This window comes from Podarcis erhardii (genome assembly GCF_964252035.2).
Source record: "Podarcis erhardii genome assembly, chromosome: 5".
NCBI lineage: Eukaryota > Metazoa > Chordata > Lepidosauria > Squamata > Lacertidae > Podarcis > Podarcis erhardii.
Window position 1 is genome coordinate 43,391,174 of NC_138509.1, and position 12,288 is coordinate 43,403,461.

General features: G+C 39.2%; 1 protein-coding gene across 4 annotated transcripts in view; it reads right to left on the reverse strand.

The window, feature by feature from the left end:
* Positions 1-4,826: 4,826 nt before the first annotated feature.
* The window catches only part of DOCK1 (dedicator of cytokinesis 1), a 376,896-nt gene continuing 369,434 nt past the window's right edge, over positions 4,827-12,288 (reverse strand). For all 4 annotated transcript variants that reach the window (XM_081863133.1, XM_081863131.1, XM_081863134.1 and 1 more), the window contains exon 52: positions 4,827-5,991. In XM_081863133.1, the coding sequence (XP_081719259.1) occupies positions 5,896-5,991 (96 nt within the window). In that variant the 3' untranslated portion in view covers positions 4,827-5,895. The remainder of the gene's footprint in view (positions 5,992-12,288) is intronic.

The window sequence follows — 12,288 nt, forward strand, 5'->3', positions numbered from 1 at the left end:
GAAGCAGCAGGGGGAGCAAAGTCAGATGGTCTTACCTTGTCTCTACAGTGATGGGCCTGTGTCCTCTTCCAACCGAGACTGCAGCTTCACTGCCTTAGCAGTAGGCCTCTGGAGATGCTTGGTACTACATAAGTCCTTAAGGGGTTTCTGAGTCTCAACATTGCTCATCAGAGCCTGATGCGTGCCCAAGAAGGGCACCTCACCCTATAAGGGAGGGCAGAGACTTAGGAGGGATAAAGGGATGCCACATGCAACCACTGTGAGGAAGCAGTGGGTCCAAAGATCTGGCCTGGCCTGCTCATGAGCATTGGGCCTGACTAGGTCTTGGTGGGAATTCCAAAATATTGCAGTTGGATGAGTGAGGGGAAATCACTCTTAGAAGTCCATACCTCTTAGAAGTCCAGAATCAGAGACAGAAGCAGGAGAGGAGGGAGGTAGAGATTGGTCAGGCTTGTAAAGAGGCATGGGTGTTTCCCTCCTGTTGCTGCAAGATCCCCTTCTGCTGGTCTCCCAGAACCAAGAGAGGCATAAAGTGGGAAGAGCAAAGACACATGCAGGTGCAGTCTCTGATTGTTTGGGGGGAAACCCTGGAGAGGAGGCTACAGCCAGCTGTAGGGAGGTAGGGATCTTTAGTCTTGACAACTGCTTCATGTAGGCCAAGACCTGAGTTGCTGTACTCATTTTTTTTAAAAAAATTTATTCATTTTTCAAACACATAATGCTGTACTCATTAGACCTGACACTCCTGTATGGATCCTGTTTTGCTATTAAAGAGTTAACTCAAGCTTTCTCTGTGTGATTTACTGCTGGCTTGCTTCTGTCATTAGGATTGTTGTAGACTTGTTTCAGCACTTCTCTCTGCCACTCTCCCTGGTCACCAAGCCCTGTTACCTCTTCAGCTTTTGACACCTCCTCCTCCCAGTCTTCTCCCTCATCTCTCTCTGACCACTCATCATTGTCCCACCTCCAGTCCCTGGGCTCTGAGACTTCTTCCCTTGGGCGGTGCCCCAGCTACTTCCTCCTACCATTCCCATGTCCAACCAGTCCCTGACACCTAAAGCCAAAAGTGAGCCTTCACATAAGTAAATGGAGGATTACAAAATGGTAGCGCTGCAAAGGTCCAAGTTCCAGGGTGGAGAGTGATCACCACCACTGCTTCAATTGGTCTGTGAGGAGCTTCCGGTGTCCCAGCCTGCTGTGGATCACTGCTAAAAATATCCACTGCTGCAGCGATCAAGAGGTTAAATTGGAAAAATGGTAGCCACTTGTGTCTCCCTCTCTGAAGCCAGACAGTAGGGAAGGGAAAGAAGAAAGATCTAAAATCTATTTTTTGTTCTGTTTTTTAGAGACAGAAGATAAGAATTAACAAGGGAATGGAAAAAAATGAGAGAGAAAAGAATAGATACTAAGCCAATATGAAGAAGTGAAGCAAAAAACTGAGGAGGGGCCAGCCTATTTCCTGAAAATCCTACTCCTGCCTTCGTCCACTAGAGGCACAAGTAAGCCCAACCCAATGCTGCTACACTGGTAAGTGAAATCTTAGTTGAATGCCACCTATTCTTAATAATGGTAATAATATTAACAGATATACTGTTTAATGCCAAAATAAGCTTCCAGGTGGTTTACAAAGCATAAAAACTGATTACACATACATTTAAATATAAATATCCATAATTAAAATACACAGTAAAGCAATCCCATTAACATAACACAGGAGACACAAGTCAAGGGAATTCAAGAGTGTATTACATAACACTGGTGCTATTAGTAAAAATAAAACTCTGGGTCTGCACAAAGTGATGAATCATTAGGCCATCACAACACTAACCAGGTTCCGTTTCTAGGTTGCTCATATTTGGGGGGAAATCACTGAAGGAACCAAAACATAAGAGCAGCTCTTTAGGATAAGACCAGAGGCATATCTAGCTCAGCCACCTGTTACTCGGCGTGGTTGATTTGATGCCTGTAGGGAGTCCAAAAGCAGGACATGAGCAATAGCCAGTTCCCAGCAACTGGTATTCAGGGACGTACTGCTCCTGAAGTTGGCATTAAGTCATAATGACAAGTAGCCACTGATAGCCCTATCCTTCAAGAAAAGCAGCCTTATCATGGGGTTGGAATCTGAGTAACATGGGATAGAAACCATTGCAGGTTACTCTTCCAGAGTTTTAGGATTCTTGCTGTGAACTAATTCACATTGAAACAAGACAAATCTGGAAAGTCTGTTTGTTAGAAGAATGAATTGCAACTCCAGCATCTTTGCTCAAGGACCTTGTTGCAATCAGATTTTTATTCCACTCCTCCTTCCGAAAGAGCCCAGAAACATGTCATTGACGACAATGTAATTATACTACGTGATGCTGTTATGCATCTTGTTACTTAGTTGTTAATGCTGATAGTACCTTAGGATAGCTCACATCTATTTGCCAGTTTCCATGACAAATTATTTGAAATTCACTTATCACCCGAGTAGCCTAGAAAACTGTTATCACTACCTAAGAAAGCCAAATTTATGTTGGACCTAGATCCGGTATTAATCCACTTAAAAATTATGAATTTGAGCCAAATGCAATCATTCATAGTGTGAGCAATTCTTTTCAAAGGTGACTTGAACAGCAATATTGTGTGTGTGTGTGTGTGTATCCATAGTGACATTGGGCCTAGTGAAAGCCATGGCTTATGTCAAGTCAGTCTAAAACTTACATTATCCACCAATTACATATGCTGCATGCTGTAAGACTTGTGTGTTAGGGGAGGAAAGTTTGAATTAATACAAAATGTGATTCAGTTATTTCTCTTCTTCATGGGCAAACCTCATTAACCATAATTATTTGAGTCTATGTACTGAGATTTTCATTCCACCAAGCTTTTTTGAAAAACTGGGGGAAAGTTAATACTTGCCATCAATGCTATCTCAAGTAGAATAGCTCCCCTATTATTGTAGCTACCATTTATGAAAAGGCTATTTATCCCTAAAGCCCCACTCTCAGGTGTCACATGAGAAATGGCGATTGTAAGTCCAAAACTTAGTTTAAATCCATACACAAAATACAAAATTGGAAAGAAAGGAAATTGAAATGTCAGGGCGACTGGACCTTGCAGATAAAATGCAGCGTATTAGGACTGAAAGTTGAAGATTAGAGTGTGTGTGTGGGGGGGGGGTACACCTTTAGTATTCTGTCTCCTTTTTATACTTCTGAGGCAAGTTCTCTCTTTTGTGTATGTGGCATAATTTATAGTCTGGCAGAATCCAGTTGGGAAGGGAAGAATGCTTTGCTTGTAAAATTCCATATCCATGGGGTTGGACTGAATGTCACTGCTGCCAGTGAAAAAAAACAAAAGCAAAAGTGATCTAGTATTAATACCCCCCCCCCCCAAGGAATACTTGGGATCAGGAAAGAACTGTTTTAGCCACAACAAAATAAGAACCACAAGGTTGCCTTGCTGGAGCAGATCAACTGCACAAGTACACTTAAAAATAATGTTGGGAAACACTCAGAAAAAAATTCCTCCTATCGCGGGTACTAACTTTGCCCATGACTTTTCTGTCAGTGGTGGATATAGCAACAGGGAAGTAATACCTCCTCTTTCCCCTGATGCTTGGAGCACTTCTGGAATTAAGAGATCAGGAGAACTATAGTTCTTGCCTCACATCACATTGAGGCAAGTATTACAAGTTGCTGAGGTTGCACTTTGGAAAGTTTGCATTCTGTCTCCAGCAGGCACCTGTGCTGAAGTGGACAAATAGGACATAAAGATGACGCTCAACCTTTATTGTGTGCTCTAGCATTGACTGCTCAGAAGTGTAGTCTCTTAACATAGTGGTTCTGTTTAGTTATCATGGCTAATAACTAGGTACAGATAATTCTCCGTGAATTTGCCCAGTTCTTTTTGAAAAGAGAAGAAAACTCCCTGTTGATTCTATGCTGTCTCCTCTCATTGAACGAGAAAGAAAATGTGTCTTTTCAGTGATGCTGGTCCTGCTGTAAATTTAACAGCTAATCCTGTTTTGGTTTTTTTGGTAGTTGTTTGGTTTTTGTAGTAATTGTCTTTTGTTGTTGTTTGTTTTGTGTTGTGATATACTGTTTAGTTTTTAAGTTATGTAAGCAGCCCCTGGCTTGCGTATATGTGGGATACAAATTTACAAAAAACAACAACAACAACAACCCAAAACTTTAAACCTGCAACTTTTCTTAAAAAAAGAAAGAATGTAAATATAGGGAAATTTGAATAACTTTCAAAAGTAGCTTGGGATATGGCATGGGACTCTGATGTTCAAAGGTTAGAAAAAAATTCAAAAACCCCTTTGGCCATGCAGAAGCGCTTAGGCACATCAGATCTTTGGATTCCAGTCTTAGCCTTTATGATAACAGGGATCTAACTGAAGAAAGCATTGTAATACATTAACTGACTTTTGTATGCTTCTTCCATTAGCTTGCTGTGAGTTTGGACACTTGCCTAGTTTTCCGCTATTTCCTTCATTTATACAGCCACCACGTAACAAGAGTTCTCTCCCTCTGAAGCATCTGACACCCCTTCTAGGGGTGCTCATGAATAGGGTGGGCTGTGGCATGGGGTTTTAGACAGAAGGAAGGAGTTGCCCCCAAATCAGAAGGGGTCACCTTCTATGAGCAGAGCCAACTTCACAGCCAAGCCCCTTCTAGTGCTTTTAGGGATCCAAGCCATTACACTAGTGATTTAACAATTACAAAATCAGTATTCTGTGGTTGATGAGAGCCGAAAATACTCTACAGCTGATTACCATAATGGATTAAATAACTGTTAATTCAAACTAACAAGAAGACTTCTTATTTACTTAGAGAAAATATTTTAAAATAATTCTTTATTTCTGAAGAGAGTGAAATATTAAAACTATTGTTAAGGTTATAAAGGTTGTTGATGATAAAAAAGAAGTACATTGACAAGTTTTTAAAAGTTAGTTTTTTCTGGTTTTCCTCATAATTGCCCAATATTTTCTGAGTTCAGTTACTGGGAATAACACACATGTTAGCAACTTATACATTTTCAGTGGTTACCAACATTTAAAATGCTGTAACACATTTGAAAGTACATAATACCATCATTACTTTAAAAGCAAGCACAGTGAAATGAAACAATTTGCAAGTCCAATAATATATACAAAATGGCTGTACATAATGGCACAACTGTAAATCAAGTACAACTGTTAGGTTTGAATTTTTGTTCCCAAAAGCTCTCCCCTTTCCTATTTTTTTTAAAAGGAAGCTCAAGATTTCTTCATTTGCATACATGATATTTTCCATAAATTAACAACTTTCCAGGAGCTTAAAACACATTCTACACTAAAATCCACACAAAATCAGGCTCAGCCAATGGTTGGTCCTTATTCTGTTACAGTGGAACTTCAAAAAGCTATCAGCCTATGAGAGACCAACATTAATGGTAGCCCAGAGCAATTATAAATACTCTTCACAAATACTTCTGTTTTCCTATTTCCTTGACAAAGAGTACAAACCTATGATCCTAAGGTACACTGCTTACATTTAGGCCAGTATTTTAAAAAGGCTTGTGAATGCCAGTGCAATGACAGAGTGGACTGTTCCTCTTATTAGTCCCAATGCAACTTCTTAACTATAGTTTTAAGATTAAAATTTCAGAAGCCAGCAGGAATGATTTTTTACATTTTTAAAAAATGGCTGCAATAATATGCTGTCACTTAACAATACACCTGTGCTTTGGAATACAGTTTGGGTTCATAATCTGTGACCTTACGTAGAGCTATCAATCTTGCTCTGAAAATGAGAACTATTGCACTATGTTAGATGCTCTGATGCTGAGTGGTGTTAAAACACTGTGTACATCTTTAGGGAAAATAAATTTTACAAGCTCAGTCTTTGGAGGTATCCGCTCTCTTGTTCACTGGACAATTCCAGAATCCACAGAGGTTTGCTTCCGAGTAGTCTTTGGAGGAGGCGGAGGAGGAGTTTTGCTTGGTAATGGAGGTGGCAATTGCTGGAAGACAAATTTGGAACAAAATAGCTTATTGAGGAACCAATTCTATAGCAACTGGTCAATTCAGATGTAATTTCTTACAGACTGCTGTGATGTGCAAGATAAAGAGGTGTACTCATTTAATTCCGTTCCAACTTTGGTCCTATGAACAGTGTTTTGCTGCTTGATGTTAAGTCTAGTGTTTAATACTGACACTAACTGGCTTCACAGGATTTATTAACTAACTTTGTTTCAGAAACGTCTGCTATATAAGCGGCTAACTTCTGACTTTATTGGTCTTTATTAACCATCTTAGCCCTAAGCATTATCGAGTTGAGAGACCGATGCTGGAATACTTTTTCTTCCCTTCTTTTATGACCAGTTTCAGGTCTGCTCTTTGAGAAATGTCTTTTTTTTTTTTGCTGTATGAAAAGGGTGGACTAGCCATGTACTTGCCACCATATAGTAATTAAAGCTTACTAAATGTTAAAATATTTAGCTCCTGTGAATGGCATTATGCTTTGAGCTCTAGGAAATGACAGGAGCCACCAGTTGGCTTGATCAAATTAAAGACAGGAGCATAGATTAGACCTGTGATAAATTACTTACTCTCATAAGGATCAAGCTATGTGGCCGATGACAAAAATCTATACTGTCAGGATAATGTCAAGCTATTGCAGAATTGCGCACATGCTGCTTTCAGGATGATTTTTCAACAGCTTCATTAAGAATGCAGCCAATGTTGCTTCTTTGCTGGAAGGCTGTAGTGATACTGCAGCATCCTATCTAGCAGTTATCTTTCATGCAATCTTAGCCCATCAAGTGAACATAAACTCTCCCTTTACATTTTACTGTCTGACATCTTAATACCACTTTTACTGCTTCACCCCCCTCCATTTTTTATATTTTCTCCCCCTCTTTTGCATTTCACTTTTCATATGGTAAATCCATTCAACACTTTTCTCATATTGCTAGCAGGCCTGCTTCTAAACACAAAGTTATAAAAAATGTTACCCATGCTACACAATCTCAGTGACTATCTCGGGGATGAATCCAAACATGTAGAGTAGACCCACTGAAGTCTACTCTTCAATCTCACTGATTTCAGTGTGTCTTCTCTAAGCATGACTAAGTCTGCATTCAACCCACAATGTTTGCAAAGTTTCTTCATAGACTTGGTACAAAATGTTTGCAGTAGCTGGAAAAATCTTACTGTAACTACTTTTGTCTTGATCTTGTCTTTTTAATTCTGAATTCAATATACAAACATTTATAGATCTTTTATTTTTTAAAATAATATTTATTCCAATTTTGAAAATTACAAAAAAGACAAACAATCCAAGAAAAAGAAGAAAAAAAAAGAAAAAGAAAAAACACATTAATCCAACCTTTACATAACTTTCTTTCCTTTGCTTATTTCCTTGACCTCCTCACACCTCCCTTTTTTGTATTCTAGTTCAATTAGATATTTCAGCAAATCCTTTCCATCCTTGTTATTATCCTAAAAAAAATTATCTTGATATACTATGTTTTTACATTCTCCTCTTTCACTAATTACCAATCCATTTTTACTTAATCCTTTATATCATTTCTGCTAAGACCACAAAACTTCATTCCAACATCCTTCTAACATTCCTTAATTTTACAGTATTTCTGTAAATAAACTTTAAATTTCTTCCAATCTTCTTCCACCAACTCTTCTCCTTGGTCTCGGATTCTGCCAGTCATTTCCGCCAGTTCCATAAACATTTATAGATCTTTTAATAACAATTCACTAATTATCAGTGCCTTCACTCCCATTTAGTGGATGAAAAGAGTACCCGGAAAGGGAAAATATTAGAGGAGGGGATGTCTTCAGTACTGGGGAATGTTCTTTATATACAATGTATTTCAGACCACTTCCTAGGACTGAGGAGGGTCTGGTAGACCACTGTGTATGTATTGGAACCCTGCTGAACCGCAGACCATGAACTTATTAATGCTTCAGTAAAACCTTTGTGAAATGTATCCTGGTTATAGGAACCCAATCATTCTGATAAAGAAATTCTATTTATCAAAAATGTGATTTTGTAAAAAATAATAATCTGTTTTTAATGAAAGTATCACTGTGATACTATCATAGCAAACCAGGTCCCTTGTGGACGCCATCATGTCATCACACAATTCTATCTACTTATCTCAGTCAGAGAAACCTTAGATTATATGTTCAGTAAATGTACTCACAAATGAAGTTGATCAGTTTATTAAATAAAGTACCGGGGGGGGGGGGGGGACAAGGCACAAAATGGCTATTACCTTTCAGGCCAATAGCAAATTGTTTTAGTATAGGAATAATTTCATGCAGAGCCTAGAGAATAGCTACATCTGCTAGAGGAGGGCCAGGATTAAAAAACAAAACAAAACGTATCTTCCTAGATGCATCTGATTCTTTACTAGTATTTACCTGCATTCTCTGCAAGTCCAGTTTTATTTTCTGTGCTCTAAGTCTAAATCTGAACTGGGTCTGGTTATTGCTCATGGTATTTTATCGGCGTGATAAAAGACCGCATCAAAAAAGCATTATGTACACCTCAAGCATTCGTTCAAATGGTCACACCGTTGTTGTACCATGAAATTCTAGTGCGTAGTGCAATACAGAAACCCAGAGGTGAAGGTCTTCTTCAGTCTAATAGTTTCCTGGGACAAGGTATGTGTGGGATGTGGAATAGACAGTACAAGGGTTCAGGACACGAAGGGATCCCAGACACAATTTTGACAGAAAGCTACATGTGCTTCGTTCCATGCTAACCAGTGGGTACAAATGTAGTAAGCTTGTTGTTTTAAGCCAGAAAGGGTCAAAAACACACCGTTAAAAAGAGGCCCTAATAAGTAGCTCCACACTTACTGCCTTTGTTTGTTGACATCCCTGAATCTGAGAGTAAAAAACAACATACATTTGAAGTCTAAAGTAATGGATGGTAGGCTATTTGCTATATATTTGTTTTCAATTCTAAAAGCCTATTGTATACTATGAATGATACTCTGGTTTTGTTCAGTTCATTTAAAATTTAAATTGACAAAAGGGCTATTTAGAATCTCAAGAATAATATCACAGGTGCCCGAATCATTTCCGCTCAACAATGTGGCTGAAATGCAAAACCAAATTTCGCTTAACTTTACATTAATTAAATGTCTGTGTTTATGTTTCAGTAGTTTCTAGGGTGCTTTTCAGGTTTTAAGAGACTGCTTTCTCTCTAAAATAATGATAAGAGCCTGCCAGTTCAAATTAAACCCTATTCTAGGCAGACTTCCCTCAGTCACGTGTACCTCAGGGGAAATGGGAACCTCATGTAAAACGCACATCTGCAACATATAAGCAATCTGTCCTTTCCATTTCAAGTACCAAATTGTTCTCATTTGTTTGGTTTCCTTCTGTATTAAAAGAAAGCAATTGTGCTTTAAAATGTCTTGTTTCTCTTCATAGTCTTGGTGGAACACAGCACAATAGTTAAGGGGAAAATGTAAAATATAAAAGCAATAATGATTTCTCTCCTTCAGAATAACCCATGGATTAAAATAAAATTTGAGTTGTGCATTGAAACACTGTGGATGTTTCCTTCCATGCTATTAGCCGGCCAAAATTCTCTCTATGTGATCAAAAGTTTATTCAAGAGTTACTTGACTTCCTACAGCTAACTATAATATTTATTAGGTCCGCAAAGACACACACGGATATGCAACTCTTTATCCTTACCATCTAAATAATTTCCTTTTCAGTTTTAATGTAGCACAGGGTTTCCACATCACAGAATATATTGAATGCCTTTTGCTTACCCTGAATAATAGTGTAACAGGGGTAGCCAATATCACACCCTCCAGATGTTGCTGGTCAACAAGTCCCACTGTTTCTGATCATTGGCCATGCTGGCTGAGGCTGATGGGAGCTGGAGTCGTCCAGCACCTGGAGGGGGAGCACACTGGCTACCACATAGCGGGTGTGATAGTATTATGTAACAATGCTACCAGTAGTTTTCAAGGCAATATAGATCCTGTAAGCACTTGAACTATAATATATATGTGTGCAACAGCTGGGTGCAAAGAAACAGCGATAGCCTTTATTTGACTTCTATATTTCATAATTAATACAGATCGTAGAATTGTAGAGTTGGAAGGGACTCTGGAGGTTGGTAGTGGCGCCCGCCCCGTGGAACGCCCTCCCATCAGATGTCAAAGATATAAACAACTATCTGACGTTCAGAAGACATCTGAAGGCAGCCCTGTTTAGGGAAGTTTTTAATGTCTGATGTTTTAATGTGTTTTTAATCTTTTGTTGGAAGCTGCCCAGAGTGGGGAAACAATATCATCCTCATCTTCTAGTGCAGCCTCTGCATTCGCCAGGGAACCAAGAGACTGTCCTCCCTGTCCCCCAGGACTTCTACATAGGAAGGGGAAGACCAACCTGGTTTCATACATCTGCCAAAACAGCAGCAGCGGCAGAGAGCTTGCATCCTTCCCCCCACTGTGAGAAAGAACTCAAAATAAGAACTAATGTCTTTTCCCTTTTCTCCCTTCAAGTACTTTTTCATTTTGTGCCATGTCTTTTAGATTATAAGATGGAGGGCAGGGATCGACTTAGTACTGATTGTTGCAAGCCTCTCTTGGGTCCTTTTTCGGCTGAACAGCTGGGTATAAATACTTAAAAATATTTAAAATGAAACTGCAAGCAGGCAAATCTGTCCAATGTAATTTCTTCACAATAGTAACACTGTATCTGCAAATAATGGAAAAGCAATAGCAGGCATGTTTTCATGATCTAGATCATAAAAATCTTTGAATTATATCTTTGAATTAAAGGAAGAGCTTCCAAAGCTTTGTTATATGAAATCTGCCTGTTAGAAAGTCTCATAAAAGTAACACTGCTGCTTCAATGAAATAATTATGCCACAGTGTTCATTAACCTGCTTTTAAAGAGAGCTGTTCCAGGAAAGTTCATTATTCTCACCCTTCTGTGGACATCAGGTTTGCTCCCTGAACATTATCCCCATCTCCTTACCTAGAGACTTAGCAGTTGGGGATCATTGCCTAAAGCCTAGAAATTTGCAAAGCTTTTAATGTGGTAGTTTTTTTTGTTTGGTAAAAGAAGGAATGGCATCTCTGTGCAGAATCAAAATCATAATGTGCAGACGGCTCAGAATGAACAGGCAGGCCCTATTCATACAGCTCTAGAATATAATTATTTAATGACCTTACCCTCCAATTGATCAATTGGCGTGAAAAAGGTTAAATCCAGACCTGAACTCAGGGGATTTTCACTTGTGTTGGAGGAACGAACCAAGGAGTTTATTTTTCCCAGTTCCTCCTCCCCCCCCCTTTAACCCTCTTTGTGTCCTCTGAAAAACTGCTCTGTAGGGTTTGGAGTGGCGTGAGAGGCTGCATGGGAGTCAGCAGAGAGAGAAAGAAACCCACCTTGTCCCACCATTTCTTCTAGCAGGGAGTCTCTACTGCCAACCAGATGGAGCCCTTCCATTCATGAATAGAACACATCGGGTTAAAGACCATGGTTGCCGTGCCCATCAGAGTTGTGATGCAATGTTGGAAAGGAGTAGTAAGGCTATTTTTCCTCAATTCCTTATTCCCCCTGCAGCTCCCCATGCCACCTGAAAAGTATCTCTGTGGGGTTGGGAAACTTTCTGGAGCACCATGAAAGAAAGTGTGGAGACTTCAGGGGGAAAAGGATTCAACAATGATAGCTTCCTTCAGTGAGGAGTCTCCACCGGATCTTAGTACCTTCCATGGATGGAAGGAGTCTTTTCATTTGCAGACAAGTAGCACTGTGATGAAATTGAATACTTTGTATTCTGGGTAATGTACTGGATAGTTAAGATTTGCCTTGAATCTGGAAAAGTAACAGTATTCACAGAATACCAAAAGGATGGGTACACGTGACTATAACTTTTCCAACTTGCAGAACACAGATGCATATATTTGTTCTCCCATAATGTTTGCTATGAGCAGATTTCTCTGATACGGCATAAAGCATTAGAATTGGAGGAAAACTCTCTTTCTTCCCTGTATTAGTTCTCTTATTATGCATTGGGCATTGCTTCCGCTCTATGGCACATTCATCACCAAGCTTTGTATCTACTTTTGGATTGATGGGAATCAAGCCATTATTTGTGTGCTTAGTAAGCGTTAGAGCCAATGTTACAAATTTAAGTGCTCCATTGTCTATTTTCTTTCTCTTCTTGATTTTGAATGCTAACTATGCAGCTGATTTTATATGCAACAATGTGTGTGAGGCTATGAAAGAACAGGGGGGAAAGCCTTTATGTAACAGAT